This window comes from Mangifera indica, chromosome 5 (assembly GCF_011075055.1).
Source record: "Mangifera indica cultivar Alphonso chromosome 5, CATAS_Mindica_2.1, whole genome shotgun sequence".
NCBI classification, from domain to species: domain Eukaryota; kingdom Viridiplantae; phylum Streptophyta; class Magnoliopsida; order Sapindales; family Anacardiaceae; genus Mangifera; species Mangifera indica.
The window spans coordinates 10,738,888-10,755,193 of NC_058141.1; the positions used below are offsets into that span (position 1 = coordinate 10,738,888).

Here is a 16,306-nt window from a genome sequence, read left to right on the forward strand (position 1 = left end):
ACCCATGCACTGGATAGTTAGATTTGATGAAAACAAGATGGTCAGATCAAGCACGATCAAGATCAAATGTTTAATTTTGTCCATAATGGATATTAGTTGACTCTTAAAAGAATGAATGTAAGCCTTAGATTTGAATCTAATCCAAATTCAAAATATAAATTCGGATTAATCTTAAAACCCATTTAAAATTAATAATTAAACAAAATTATATTTTTTTAAAAGTTAAAAACCTTATTTATATTAATTGGATGAACAAATCTGAAATATAATAATTTAATTTATAATTATTATATCAAATAAATTAAATTTGTGCAAACATAAAATCAAACCTTCCCTCTGAAAGTTGACCGAAAACAAAAATCAACAATGGTTGGCTACAAACTGCATCTACCTGGCTCGAGTTTAATTAGTTTAAAAATCAACATCAAGTCACCGACCAAAAGCTCAATCAAGAGCCGTTTATCAGAGAAGATCAGACGGTCCACATCCTTTAAAGTCAACGCTAAATTGACTCAACTAACTTAATCCCTCCACCGCCCGCCAAGAAAATAGCGCCTTTCTTTTTTTGAAGTCGAAAATAGTACAAAACTGTCTTTTCAAATTCATTTTCCATTATCCGATTCGTAAAAAACTACAGTGACTGTGGCAATACGATTTCAAATTTTAATTTTAAATGCAAAAAATATTAAATTAATGTCATAAAATAATAATATAAAAAAACCTTTTTTCCTTGCCATCAATTGAAATGCCCTTTTCGTTCTCATAATCGAGTAAGCGAAGCAGAGAAATATTGATGGCTGGGTAAGCACTCTAGTCACAGACAATCATTTTGCTTTTATTTTTAGTTACTTAGATCTGTGTTTGATACTATGAAAGGGATAGAGAATAGAAGACAGTTAGGTTGAGCTTTGTCTTGTCTTAAGCTGTTAAATAATTTGTTTTTACATGGATGTATTAATATCTGTTAATTTGTCGTAATTTATATCTGGGTTGTTTTAAGAAGTGTTTTTCAAATGGATGATTTCATTTATTTATGTCAATTGGTTTCGATAATCGAAAGTGATTACACTATTGTACGCGCTCTGGATTTTGGTTTCAGAAAGCTCAAGGCTTTCTGATTCTCTGCTTACTTTAAACTGAAAGTTAATTCTTTTTATTTTTAATTTCGAGAACCCTAATAAGATACTAGCTTTCATGAATGTGCTTTTTCACTGAATTATATGGCACCGTTCATGGTTGTAGTGGCTATGTAATCATACTTTGGTCATGGGTTGACGCCGTTTTCTTCAAAATGTAAGTGGATAATGAGATAACTACAGATGGATATGTGGAAACTAGTTGTCACATACTTGTTTCAAGGTTAAGGATATGCACTAAGCTGTGGACTATGGTCCTTTGGGTTGAGAGCTGAACTATCAATGGAGAAAGCTTATGAATATTTCACTTTTAGTTAAGAGCAGAGCTATCATTTTCTTTCCCTGCTTGATATATTTGATTTGGTAGTTACGGGTCTTATTAAGAAAATTGCTGGTAATTCAATGGTTGATTATGTTTTGCATTTTAATTCTAGGTGTGAATGTCCACACTTGCTTTAATGTATATACCTCAACTCATTAAGCCAAGAGCTGATAAGAGTTTGCAGAATTTTTTATTTGACAAGATTTCACAAATTCTTACAACTTCTAGTCATGAGTTATATCATAAACTAATTGAGGTATGGTTAGGTGAGAAAATGTAAACCTGCCCTGTGTTATGTAATATGTTTTTGACTGCAAAAACTTGTACTTGCAGACCATCATGGTTGGTGGACGGTAACAGAATTGCAACAAAAATCAAGAGTGCATCTGGGACTTGCGACCTGGAAAGAGTTACTTGGAAAAGCAATCCAAGTAAAGCTTGTCCGAATTGCCATTTTGTTATTGACAACACTGATGTAAATTTCTTTCTTTCTTCTGCTTCCTATGTAATCAGTTTTATTTTCATACTGAATCGAAGTACTGTGAATTTGTTTGTGACTTTGGTTCAATTGACTATGCCTATGATGCATAATTTTTGGGATTATAATTTGTTTTAATTGATTGTTTTGTAAAGCATATGTACACATGTCTTGCAAATCTTTTTACTTATGAACATTATTTTTTCTAGAGACTTAGCATTACTTATCAAGCTTGTAAATGTATCACTGCCATCAAGAACAAATCATTTTAGTTTGTGATTTTTCTATTTCTTGTTTAAAGTGTTAGGATATTTTCGCAGGTCAAAGTTATGCAGGCTAGATATTATGATATGAAATGAAGGGGTTAAAAAATGTTCTCTATCTATATAAACATTACAGGTGTTCTAGAGTGAACTTCTGTCTCAAGTGAATTGAAATATTGTTGTGTGTAGTTAGCAAGTAAAGTATATTCTTGCATTAAATCTTCAGAGAGGACATGATACTCTTATGTTTGTCCTTTAGTGACATACCGATATCTCTACAAGCTTGTTTAGGATTTATTGGTCTAGTGTGTAATGAAATGTAGTTTTGGTGTTCATTCCATATGTTTGTGGCTCTTTTTCCTGCATGATTTGAAATTTAGTGGGAATCTACTTATTAAATCTTCTTTATTTTGCCATGAACTAACAAGAAAATAAATAGATTGAATTTCTATTTTGACTGCATTCCCTTGTATTTGCAATTTTCTGTATGAGATAGAAAGCGTTAAATGCTTCAAATTTCCCTATCTTTGTCCCAGCATCCTGTTTTTCCTAAGCTTTTGTTCCATCTTCTGATGTCTAATGAGAGCTTTGCAGAATAGTTTTTAATATGCATGATATTGTGCTTTTATCTGTTTGCGGAGGGAGTGCTAATTTTCATCACATTTGTGATTCTATAGCTAGAATAAAGTGGCGATGATCAGTGGTATAATTGACCAATGGATTATCTTTTTTCATTTTCCTATATTCTGTGAAGAATCTGGATCTGAATTCCTTTTTAATCATGCATTTGTTCAATTAGAAGTTTGTGTTTTAGTTTTTAGATTGAGACTTGCATTTCACCACTTTGGGCACAGATGAAGTTTGATGTCAACTCTACCCAGCCAAACTAAGTGCTACCACGTTATGGGGGGATATGTTAATTGCACAAAGTTTTCATGAACAACTGAAAACATAAGGTTCTTAAGTATAGAAAAAATTGTATTATTTTTGTAGACTTAAATTTGACCTAAATATCATTGTTGAAGTTCATAAATCTCGCAATTTTGTTAAGGTAATTTCTTTTATTGTCCTTATAATTATCTTTAAAATATGAAGCATTTATAACCTATATATCTCAGGTTGCTAAAGAGTGGCCGGGATTGCCAAGAGGGGTGAAATTTGATCCATCTGATCAAGAAATTATATGGCATTTACTTGCAAAAGTTGGTGTTGAGGGTTTCAAATCCCATCCATTTATTGATGAGTTCATTCCGACGCTCGAGCAAGATGATGGAATCTGCTATACACATCCTCAGAATCTGCCAGGTTGCTAATGGGTGTTTAGGTTTTTCATTTTGATGCCAAGTTGGTTTTTTTTTTTTTTAATTTTAGTTCTATTGAAAACTTTTAGGTGTGAAGCAAGATGGAAGTGTGTCCCTTTTCTTTCATAGAGCAATCAAGGCGTACAGTACTGGAACTAGAAAACGCCGAAAGATAAACGACAATGATTTATGTGATGTTCGCTGGCACAAGACTGGCAAAACTAAGCCAGTGATGTTGGATGGAATTCAGAGAGGTTGTAAGAAGATTATGGTTCTTTATATGAGCATGGTAAGAGGAGGGAGAGCAGAGAAAACAAATTGGGTGATGCACCAATATCACCTAGGAACAGGGGAGGATGAGAGCGATGGACAATATGTTGTATCTAAAATACTTTATCAGCAACAACAGGCCAAACAGGCTGATAAAACTGAACAAGAATTTCCAGAAAGCAGTGATGCTGTAATTGCAAAAGTAGATCCTGTTACTCCAAAGTCAGTTACTCCTGACCCACCACGTTCTGAAAGGCATTATTCTGATTTGGACATGGGACAAGAGTCTACTCATCCTATTACTTTCACATATCCATTAACTGAGGTAAGGATTATTTCCTCGATATTGCAGTGCAGAAAGCTGCTTTCCTTTCTTTCATTTTCTTTTAATTTGGATTGAAGGGTTCAAATTTGAAAGCATAAATATTTTTGTGCTTGTGTTTTGTTTGTTAGTCAAAACAATTTAATTTCATAAATTAGAAAAATAAAATGAAGTAGCTGTGGGGAAATTTTACTTATACATTTTAACACATTTTTCTTGAAAATAAATTCTGACAATGCTTGTCGTACTTTTAATTATCAAAGCTCCCTGAAATGAGGCATGTTGAGGAAGAGGTTGAACCTGAATGTGAACAGCCTGGTTGCAACTCTCAGCCCAAAGAAGAATACAATGCTAATCAGATTGTGGATAATAATGACAATCTCTCTGAGGGAGAGCATAAATTATCGGAGAGTGAATTACAGTATCTGTTGGATTCACAACAACTTGCAGAAGGGCTATCTCTATGTGATGAGTTCCTTCAAAGCCAATCTTCTAACAAGGATGAAACTGAGAATGATGGAAGTTCCAAGGGAAAGCCCTGCCTTTCTGATTATGCTCAGTTAGGACCAGAAAGTTTGAGGAAGGATTTGGAGGAATGTCAAAATCTGGTCATTGATCCAGCAAACATAGAACTTGATACTCCTCCGGAATTTCGTCTGAGCCAGCTTGTATGTTTTCATCTCTGCTGTTTAACCTTTGTTGGATTTATTGAAATCATTATTTTCTTTTATTTTTGTTTGATGGTGATGTGTCCTGACCTTCACATGTTGTTTGTAGGATTTCTGTTCACAGGATAGCTACCTTTCATTTGGTGGAAGTAAAGCGAATGACTACAATTGAATGCTTAAATCTTGATTGCAGAAGGAAAATTACCAAATATATTTTATTTACACTTCAGTTAGAACTTTGTTTGCTAATGTCCTCAGGTGACCTTGAACCTCCATTAATTTGCTAGAACCCACCTGAATCCGACAAAGTTTACTTTTTTGGTATTCCTAATATCTTTTGCTGGGGTACATCCTGTGATCTTGCATGTTTTTGAAACTTATCTTGTCTGCTGTAACTTCATTTCAGATAATGTATGTTAATCCATCTTGTATGATGAATTCTATGTTTTTTCCAGGATCTTTTGATGCCAAAATTTTAAGCTGGTACCTACCTGTCTTGGGAATTGATATTTTTGTATCATTCACTCATCTGGCGAATGCATCAAATTTCATCAGACCCACAAGCTACCCGACTAATGTTCTGTCATATAAACAAGGTTAATGTTGTCATATAACAAATGTGATGTGGCACTGCATCGGAAAATTTAGGGTTCTATCTTGTTGTAGCATTTCACTACTTGCTTTCAAGATAATCAATCTAAATTTTTTATGAGAGGGAGAGATTATGCTAATTGAACCTCGACTTTTCAAGGGGGTATTTTCGTTTAATTACACTATCTCTAAGTGTAAGCTTAGAAAAATATAAATACTATGAACCTGTAAAGGGCTTACAGCTGTGAGATAATTCAAGTTGGCTTGAAAATGGCGGAATACACAAATGGGTCAAGGCAAAAAAAGGCGCCAGGGTACGCTGGTTCGCTCGAGGCAGAATTATTAATCATGGGGAAGATCCGAAGATGTGTTATGACTCATCTTTGTAGACACCCCTACACACAAATTTAGTCAAGTGGTTTGTTAAAGTTGGTTTCACTCATCTCTTCGCATTTGGTAGTCCTACTAAGCTATTACAAAAACTAAAATAACATTCAAAACATTTATAGTATTCTTGAGGGACGGTTTGGTTCCGGTGGGATTTCCCGTTAAATAAAAAAAACTATAACCCACTTCTTCTCCTTCATACGGCACCATTCTACTAAATGTTGCACACAATTTGCTTCATTTCCCTTCTGTACAAAAGACTGATGTTAAACCACGTCGCTGAGCCCTTGACGATACAAATTCATGTCAACTCCACGTTCAGAGTGAATTGAAGATGAGACAATCAACCTGTTGGATGGCCAAATTTTGGCTACAAAGATATCCATCCTGGCCTTCAAATTATGAAACTTGTTTTTTCCAGGTGTGCTCCAATTCCATTCATTTTGAACATATGAACAATCTTGAAGATTTTTCGCGTCCAATTTGTAATCAGACGAGGAGAAGCAACAGCTAGCGTTCTCATGTCAATGACTTACATGTTATTATTGTAAGTAACCACTCACTTTGGAATATAAGTGGAGCTTGTTTCGCAGATTTTGGAAGCCAAAGAAGAATAAAGCTTTAGTGAATTTGTTGGCAGCTTGGAGATTAGGAGAAACATACCAAATGTGCAAAGAACCAGAGGCAACTTTATCACAAATAGATTCCAAAATTTAAAAACTAGTGAAACATTTGAATTTCTAATGTTAAGGTCTAGGTTCGAGTTTTTGTCATACTTAAGAAATATTAACTTATTTGGTACAGTGATTGTAGGATTGGTCACTGTGCTTCAAATTTATCTATCCAACAAATATGGACAAGTCTTCGGTGATTAAAAGAAAAAAGAAGTCTATCTCAAGATGCTTGGTGCAAGCATTGTAGATAGGATTAGTAGTTTATATGCAGTACTCACATTTTCACAAAAGAGGACAAGTAGGCAAAGGAGGTTAACACCAATTTCAACAGGCACATTTTGCACTAAAGCAAGTTCGACTACTAAATGGATAACAACATGATATTCAACTTCAATGTTAGGGTATGACACAGTAAGTTATTAACCACTAATTCTATCTACCGTGCATGCACAACTTTCATCTCTTTCACGATCGGACTAAATTTCTTAGGGATAGTTTCGTCATTTTACAACGTGAGCATTGGTACACCCTTTTTGTATAAGTATCTACCGTGACTTAATCTGTGTCACAAATTATTACATATGTCTTTTGCACGAGCATTCATATGTGTCACAAGTGGATGCAGATGTATTCATAGCTAAGCATGCATGAATGCATTTAGGAGCTACTTCTCCTTGTGCATATGTTAACTCCTTACGCACATCTTTGTGAATGACTTGGTGTATGAATGCGCACAGGTTGACATCCTTTCTCATGCATAACATTCATCTCTTTCATGATCATAGTAGGTTTTCTAGGGATGGTTTTATTGTTTTACAACATAAATAGTCATACATCGTTTTTGTATAGATTTCTACAGTGAGTTAATCTATGTGTTATAAGTTATGACATGTATTCTGTATAAGCATTCATAAAAGAAACTCAAGATGTCGAATGTATAAGCATGCATATTTTCATATACAATGTTATCTTCGTAAATTTATGAATGTCACGGCTATATCATTTTAGATGGTTTAATAATGTGGTTAGAATTGTGAATATACACGTGTAATTTTAATATAACTAACCAAAATAAGTAATCCTGCGATTAAAAAAAAAAACATATTTTATGTAATGAAAATATGGTAAAATGGAAGGGCCTTTAAATTACATTCAGAATTTCAAAAAGAAAATGATAGCGAGAGGAAGAAAGAAATCCATGCCATGCCACGCCAGAACCGGATCCAAAATGCTTCACTCTGCAAATTGGATCTCCCATTTCCGAGGGAAAAACTATTCACTCTGATTTTTAGCCTGGTAAACTTCACTCTTTCCTCTCAAATCTAACTTTTCTCTTTCCGATAATTTATTATTCATTTAATCTGCAGCACAGGGAGATTTTCATTGAATATCATTGCCTCTGATTGCACATCTCCATTATTTCTGCAAACAATCGTTTGGTTAGGAGGATGAATTTTCTGCTACGCTCTGCATCGTCGACGCAACACGCAGTGCCAGAGCAGGAATCTCCTGCGGCCACAAGCTTTTTACCGAAACCTAGGACAACCTTGGAAAATCTTATCGCTGAGGATACGTATCCGCGGTATTCGACGGCTGACGATCGTGATGGAGGGACCGAAAGTTTTGAAATTCAAAATGGCGGCAGCATTGAAGGTTTTAGTGAGAACAATGACTCTCGTGCTGTAGAGAACCACACCGATGTTTCTGAAGAAGAAGGATGGATCACCATTCCTTGCAGTACTGTATCTTAATCACAGTTTGCTTTTTTAGTTTTTTTTTTTTAATAGTTTTTGATCGGTTCGTTTAGTTTAATAATGTAGCATTACCTAAGCGTTAGCATTTTATGTAGCTAAGCTGGAATGTAGTTTTTAGTCTCCACAGAGCCAGAGTGTGTGCTAAAACTTGTCGTTGTGTGAATGTTGGTTGAAGTTCTAGAAAACTAGAGCTTAACAACGGAGGTTTGAAGTGAAAGTTAGGGTATGAACACATTGTCAGTATAAATATGGCTACAATCGTTTTTGTCTTTATTAATAAAAATAAATCAATAATATTAATTTTCTGGAAGTGCTCATTCTCCTTTATTCAAAAGCCAGGAAGTTAGAGTTGCCCCTTTTGTTGTCATTGGCTTTTTAGATACTAATATGTGTTTCAAACGTGCAGGAATTTAGATATATATTAGGGATGGAACTGTGGAAAAACTTAGGTAGTTGTTTATGACATGATTTTGACTAATTTATGGTAAATAATAAATGTTTGTATGCTCAGGAAACATTAGCTTATTAACACAGAGCATGCGGTAATTGGATATGAATTATACAAAAATATATATACTAATATATTTTCATATCCCATTTGCCTTGTTCCTTTTTGGTTTTTTTATAACAATTGCCTTTTTTTGATTTATCCCTTTTCATATTAATTAGATGGTTCATCAATATCCATAGTTGATCCTTCTGTGCATTTTTTAATATAATAGTTAAACAGTCTTCAAGAATTAGTTTCCTTAAAGTTTCCTCAGTTTAGGAACATTAAATTTTGACTGTGTATTTCTTTACCTTTGATACAATTTTCTCCATTATATCTAATGATTGACATGCTATTGTAGAGGAACTCCCTGATAACTGGTATGATGCACCGGATATTCATTCATTATGCTCACTGGACCGCTCCTTTGTTTTTCCTGGTACTCAAATCTTTCCTGAAGTTGTGGCTTTTTTCATTTTTGGAATGCATAGTTTTCACATGTCAGAAATTGTGTTTGTTTTATGACACCTGAACTATATTGCTATTTTAGGCGAACAAGTACATGTCCTTGCATGCTTGTTAGCATGTAAGCAGGATACAGAAATTATAACACCATTTAAAGTTGCTGCTGTGATGAGTAGAGGTAGAGGACAAAGCCCTGAGAAAAAAAAAGGAAACAATGAAAACATAATGAATTCAGTGGCTGTAGATAGGGAAGCAAGTCCTGATAGGCAAGTTACGAATAGGAATGATGAAAACTCAGCAGAAAAGAAGATGGATTTACAAAAAGATATTTTAGCCAGTGCATCATTGCTTAGAATGGAAGATCACAAAAGACAAACTGAAACATTGTTGCAAAAATTCAAGGACTCCCATTTTTTTGTTAGAATTGCAGAGTCAGGTAAGTCAGTTTGGTCGAAGAAGAGTTCTCCTGAGATATCTTTTGAATTCTCTGGGACAGATTGTCAAAAGTTTGGCGCATATAGAACCAAAAAAGCTATAAAAACCACGTCTCATATCACTGCAGGTATTGATAGACAAAATTTTGATGCCAATGCCTGTGGTGGAGTGGCAAGAAATTTGGTGAAGTGCTGTTCACTTTCTAATGGGGATATAGTGGTATGTGACTATGTATATGCCGTTATTGATTATTTGTTTATTCTGCTTCTATTTTTAGTGAGAGTGTGCTTTGCACTCTCAATTTATCTTTATAGATTTCAGATCTTTTGGTAGAGTCCCTGCCAGTAAATGTGCAAAATTCTCCAAACACAACAACAAACAAAAGTAAATCTACAACCAAATTCACATAACACAAACAATTCAAGAAGAAAACTAAGTGTGTCTTTATCTCTTCAAGCTGGAAATAACATCAACCTCACTCAGTCAAGTACAATCTGATCTCCCTACACACTCTTCCATATCTCCATTCAACCAAACTCTAACCATTCGAGGTGCCGGTAAACTCCCCAGCCTAAGCTACCAAGAATTCTCTGTATTTTTTTTCTTTTCTCTCTAATAAACTTCCTAGCTCCTTTTATACTACCAAAGCTTTCAATTCTCTCCTTTAACTCTTTTTGTCACGTTGCACCTTTATAACCATTTTGCCCTTTCCACCAATTTGCTCCCTTATGTGTCCCTTCCTTACTTTTAGTATAAACATTAAGAGGTTCATCTACAACACAAACAATTCAAGCAGAGAAGTAAGTGTTATTTATCTCTTCAAGCTGGAAATGACAGTCAACCTCACTCAAGTACAATCAGATCTCTCTAAACACTTCCATATCTCTTTTAAGCCAAACCCCGGCCATTCAAGGTGTTGGTAACCTCTTCAGCCTGGGCTACCCAAAATTCTCTTTTTTGTTCTCTCCCCTCTAACAACCTTCCTAACTCCTTTATACTGCTAAATCTCTCCACTCTCTCTTCTAACCTCTTGCTGCCACATTACACCTCTATAACAATTTTTCCCTTCCACCAATTTGCTCCCTTATGTGTCCCTTACTTTTAGGATACACATTGAGAGGTCTATCACTTTTGCTTCAGTTTTTACATGCATCGAACACAATCTGGAAGCTGGATGATATTGCAATTTATGCTAGAAATTTCTATTCGGTATTCTTTGTTGAGACCTATCACAATAATTTTGGTTATTGAAACTTAATTGAGTTGAGTAGTTCTATCTGGAATGTAGGTTGTGCTGTGCTGATCCTGATAAACATTTGTTCTGTTTAGTTATTTATACATTTAGAAGTCAGCAACTTGCTTTAAAGTTGGAGAATTTAATTGAACAGTTTGTGTGAGTTGCTCTTGTTATTATTTGCACTTTTTAGCTGGCTCAATAATGTGGTTGTTCCATGTTTCTATTTCAGGAAGTTGAAGCTCTGAATCTTTGTTGGTCATCATAGATTTTCACTCAAAAATTTCCAGTCAATAACCTTTTTGTTCAGCTAATTTCTGGGTTAATAAGTTGTTTAGACTAATGATTGTCTAGCCATTTCTTTGTTTGGAAGGATGCAGGTGCTTTTACAAGTGAATGTTGGTGTTGATTTCTTGAGAGACCCTATCATTGAAATTCTTCAATTTGAGAAAAATGGGGATCAAAAACTGTATTCTGAGAAGGTGGACGACAACTCAATGAATGCAAAGTCTGATCCATGTGGAGAATTACTAAAATGGTTGCTTCCATTGGGTAAAACTGTTCCTTCTCCAGCTCGATCTTTACCTCGTCCTGCTATGGGTCCTGCTACAGGAATTGGCAGCAGTCATCACAAGTCTTCCTCTTCCGGCCCTCAGCTGTTATCCCATCTTAGAAGTTATTCTATGTCATCACTTCCTCAAAATACCACACCTACTGTACCTGTTAATGCCCAAAGATCTAACCGATCCTTTGATTTTGATGATTGGGATAAATTCTCGTCTCAGAAACTGACTAAGGATCAAAGAAATAAAACTGAAGGGCTTTTATCTTTTCGGGGTGTATCAATGGAGCAAGAAAGATTCGCTGTTCGTTGTGGACTGGAAGGCATATATGCTCCAGGAAGAAGGTGGAGGAGGAAACTTGAAATAATTCAACCTGTTGAAATTCATTCTTTTGGTGTTGACTGCAATACAGATGACCTTCTTTGTGTTCAGATAAAGGTATTTATTGTGATTAAATCTGGTCATATGACAATAACTCTTTTTTAAAGTCCAATGAGATGTGAAGTCTTCAGATAGCTATGCAGATTTGCTTCTTAGGTCCCACATTTAATTTTTGACCAAACTTTCCCTAAGATCTTACAAGTTATTTTGCAGAATGTTTCTCCTGCACATACGCCTGATATTGTGATATATATAGATACTATAACAATTGTCTTTGAGGAGGCAGCAAAATGTGGACCTTCATCATCACTGCCAATTGCATGTATCGAAGCTGGAAATGACCACAGCTTGCCAAATTTACCACTCAGGTTTTTTTCACTCCAATATTTTGAATTAATTTCAGTCATTAGTATACTCTTTATTTTACTCTGCTTATTTCAGTATTACAATATTTGATGGCTGTTGATATAGTGGTGGAAAGACAAAATATTGTATGGAAGTAATGCATTATTTGTGTGGGCAATCCTAGCTGGTTGGAGTATGTTAGAATACCTTATTTTTAGGGATTCAAATCTTAATTTAATTTGAATCCTAATTTGAATTTATTTTAATTATAGTAGTAGTATTGCATTATCCTAATTATAATAGGAATATTATATTATATTTTTTTTCTTTTATTAGAATTTCCTAGTCAATTAAGGATTAGATACTCTATATATGTGTAATGCCTCTTGGCAATTTGGAAGGAACCAATAAGCAATAGAATAATGAATAATATTCTATCACTTAATCAACTAGGAAATTCTAATAAAAGAAATAAAATATAATATAATATTCCTATTATAATTAGGATAATGCAATGCTACTACTATAATTAAAATAAATTTAACTTAGGATTGAAATTAAATTAAGATTCGAATCCCTAAAAATAAGGTATCCTAATAGAGCAAAATGAAAACCCGTTCATGTTTGTCTGTGTTCAATAGGGGCAATGCATTTGTTGCATGCATGAGAAAGTATGAATTTTACTTGTACATTTTACTTTTAAATTGTTTATAGAGTGAAGAGTTATTGTAATGTTCTTATCAATGCCAATTCTTGTTCTTTTTTAAACTTCAAAATGTCTATCAAGTTTGCTGGGACTTGTATAGAATCTGTTGACAGACGATTCAGATTAAATGTATAGCAATAGTTGGTTTGAAAGTATTTTGACAGTCTCAAATAAAATGTTGTAAGCATGCTTTAGATATTTATAATTAGATGTGCACAAGCCAATGGCAAGTTCAGAAAGTTGGGTTGTACCTCCATCATTTGGAGAAACCCTTATGAAGCCACTGCTCTATTCTAGTTAGTCTTAATAATAGTGAAGTAGATATGGAGAAAAAGGCCCATAAGAAATATCTTTTGCTAAACTTTTTCTTTGTCTTGGGAACAGGAAGTGAAGACAAAAAGGAAAAGAGGTGGTTTGGAGGAGTGAATGATGCTTGATAACTAGAACGGTTAGATGTAATAATATTATAAAATTTTGTATCTTATTTACAAACTGTTATTCATCCAAAAGTTGGCTCATCCCTATGTCAAATTAGTTGAGCGAAATGATGATGTACATTGCCATCAGGGTTGCAATCAAGCCAAATTGAGTATTGTTTGGCTTGAGCTCGACTCGATTGCATTTATGCAAAGCTTGAGCTCGACTCGATTGCATTTATGCAAAGCTTGAGCTTGAGTTCAAGATAAGAATGGTCTAACAAAGCTTGACTCGAGAAATTAAGTTAAACCTTGTAACTTATATATTTGTCAATTTTCTTCATATTCAAATTCATGAAGTAAGATTTTAGAGGTATAAATACAAGATTTTAAACTTGTAATGATTTATTAATATTATATTCGAGCCAAGCCATGAGCTAACCAAGTTGAGCGACATTGTGCTCAAGCCCAACTCGACATGAGCTAAGTTTCGAGCAGCCTAGATCATTTGCAACCCTAATAACCATGACAATATGGTTGATAGCTACCCCACCGTCTAAGATGAACCCCCTTGCCTACAATAGTCTAGTTTTATGCACTCACTATGTCAAATCTTTATAAGAAGTGATGTAGCATGCCAATGTCCATTTAAATTTGGAAATCAGGTGTACAAATACTGTTGATTGCTAGATTGATCAGATTTTATGTAAGCACATAATGTATACATAAGGAGGGTTAGAAGATTTCACTTGTATCAAAGAGTGCTATGGCCTTATGCAAGTTGAAGAAATGTTTGTTCAGATTTTGGATTTGCTGACACTTTTCTTCCCATGAGCTTATTGAAGACTTTTCCATCTCAGGAGGGGTGAAGAACACTCTTTCATTCTAAGACCAGCATCTTCATTGTGGACGGATCACAAATCTTATGGTGAAAAAAGTTCTCGATTGTCAAGTTTGCACCTTCCTTCCAAGACTTCGGAAGGAAAGATGAGTGCTTCAACTGCTGATCATTTTGCAATTATGGTATCTTGTCGGTGCAACTATACTGGTATTTTAATTTTCTTACTTTATAATATCATCTGATATATTGTCATGTAGTTATTCTGAATTCTCAGTATTTTTGTTGAATATAGAGTCAAGATTGTTTTTTAAGCAACCAACAACTTGGCGGCCACGCATCTCAAGGGATCTCATGATCTCTGTTGCATCTGAAATGTCAAGACATTTTTCTGAGCTGAATGATAGGATCACACAGCTTCCAGTCAAGGTTTTGTACCTTCTCTCTCTCTCTCTCTCTCTCTCTCTCTGGGGTAGCTTTTTTTCATCTAGCTAAATTCAAAATTTCAGGTCTTAACTCTTCAGGCATCAAATTTGACATCCAAAGATCTGACTTTGACAGTTCTTGCTCCAACGTCATCTGCTTCTCCAACAGTGGTGTCCTTGAATGCTTACCCATCATCACCTTTGAGCCCCTTTCTTGGATTTTCTGAGTTTGCAGGAAAAGTAAATGATGAGCGATGTGGTAATGCACCGCACGAGCTGAGCTCTGCACCTCTAGCATCGGAGAATCTGAAACAGAATGGTGATGGTGGAGTTTGGTCTATGTTGCTTGATAAACAGTCTTCTACTGTATCAGACGTCATACCAAATACTGGTTTGGGTTGTACACATTTGTGGTTGCAGAGTAGAATTCCATTAGGGTAATTCACCACTTTCTTTTCCTTCATCTTGAACTTGTTATTGCACAAGTTATTGAGATTTACTGTGGTTTGCATCAGGTGTGTTCCTTCGCATTCTACCGCTACCATCAAGCTTGAGCTGCTTCCATTGACTGATGGCATTATTACACTTGATACCTTACAGATTGATGTTAAGGAGAAAGGTACTTATCTGATTATTTCCCTCCTTTTGTTCTTTTGCTCTTTTGCCAACTTGCCTGAAACTGTTATCGGAAGGAATGTGTTATCAGTGCCTTCAATGCAACGCAATGCTTCACATTACTTCTATGGATTTACTGAGAATTGATAATTGATGATGGGAACATATTATGTGGTTTATACTACGGTTGTTTTTGCACAGAATTAATTAATGCAGCTTTGCTTGAACATGGACTTCTACTTGGTTAGTGTTTCACACTTAGATTGTGACATTTCTTAAGTAATTTTTAGTTATAGTTTTTTGTGTAAATTGTCCACCTAATCTACGAACAAAAGCACACACAGTTTCTGTTGTATTTCAGATTGGAACCACCTCCAAAGTAAATTGATGTAATAGTTTTGCCTGTTAACCTCAATTTTTAGTGCATAGAAGCCAATCTTCAAAACTAACGTTTTTACACAAAACCCCTTTTCTGGTATAATCAGGTGTTACCTATATCCCAGAGCAATCACTGAATATTAATACAGCTTCCAGCATCTCTCTAGGGATAATTTAGTGTATGGATTTGAAGTCACATTTCCAATCATGTTAGTATACACAAAACACAGGAAAGAAATGGGAAGAGCTATCGACCAGCATATTCAGCAGCAAGGTAAATATGGTTTCCACGCCTGAGTTCCATGGATTGTGATTTTGATTTGTTAGAAAAGTAAAATAGCCAGTTATGGTATCATTGCCAGGTCTTTGTAAACAATGATACTGGGAATCACATTTCTTATACACCATTTAGTTGAAAAGAACATGCACTTTTTGTGGATGAATGTGGTGTGAATTTTACTCTATACTACTGCTAAATTACAGCAGAGTGAAATCACAATAACCTGTTGTCCCACATTGAGTTTGTAGGAAAGTGCTAGTCTTAATTCTGTTATGGTTAGAGCTCATAATCATTTTGTCGTAAATTATGTGCATTTTCTATCTATACACACTTTGAGTGCACAAAATAGATGCATTGATGATATTGCATGATTTTGAATTAAAAATAAAGTAATATCCAATTATATGACGACACATCATCTGTGTATCTATTTTGGTATACTAAAAATGTGTGCATATAACATTACTTTGTCTACCTATTCTTAGATTCGTTTAGACTATGGTAAAAGAAAATTTTATGTCTGTGTTAATGACTTAATTTGCAGCATCTGGTGTCCCATAATATAATGG

At 34.8% G+C, this 16,306-nt stretch overlaps 2 protein-coding genes across 8 annotated transcripts; both read left to right on the forward strand.

The window, feature by feature from the left end:
* Positions 1-671: 671 nt before the first annotated feature.
* Positions 672-5,491, forward strand: LOC123217782 (SUPPRESSOR OF GAMMA RESPONSE 1-like). 2 transcript variants are annotated; one of them, XR_006502532.1, is made up of 7 exons: positions 672-801; positions 1,792-1,933; positions 3,318-3,504; positions 3,590-4,095; positions 4,356-4,760; positions 4,870-5,105; positions 5,216-5,491. XR_006502532.1 is itself a non-coding variant. In XM_044638909.1 (6 exons), exons 1-6 carry the CDS (start codon positions 794-796, stop codon positions 4,930-4,932), a joined length of 1,311 nt encoding a protein of 436 aa, XP_044494844.1. In that variant the 5' UTR covers positions 672-793; the 3' UTR covers positions 4,933-5,214. The 2 variants fall into 2 exon arrangements, 1 of the variants encoding a protein (XP_044494844.1); XM_044638909.1 differs by lacking the exon at positions 5,216-5,491 and having other exon boundaries at positions 4,870-5,214.
* Positions 5,492-7,568: 2,077 nt separating this feature from the next.
* On the forward strand, positions 7,569-16,059 carry LOC123217566. 6 transcript variants are annotated; one of them, XM_044638650.1, is made up of 10 exons: positions 7,569-7,708; positions 7,780-8,149; positions 9,018-9,095; positions 9,207-9,775; positions 11,171-11,791; positions 11,948-12,102; positions 14,062-14,249; positions 14,335-14,468; positions 14,549-14,901; positions 14,980-15,308. In XM_044638650.1, the coding sequence occupies exons 2-10, from the start codon at positions 7,861-7,863 to the stop codon at positions 15,224-15,226; spliced, it is 2,634 nt and encodes an 877-aa protein (XP_044494585.1). In that variant the 5' UTR covers positions 7,569-7,708; positions 7,780-7,860; the 3' UTR covers positions 15,227-15,308. The 6 variants fall into 6 exon arrangements, with proteins under 6 accessions (XP_044494585.1, XP_044494586.1, XP_044494587.1 ...); XM_044638651.1 differs by having other exon boundaries at positions 7,574-7,708; positions 7,785-8,149; XM_044638652.1 differs by having other exon boundaries at positions 7,580-7,708; positions 7,857-8,149.
* The last annotated feature ends 247 nt before the right edge of the window (positions 16,060-16,306 follow it).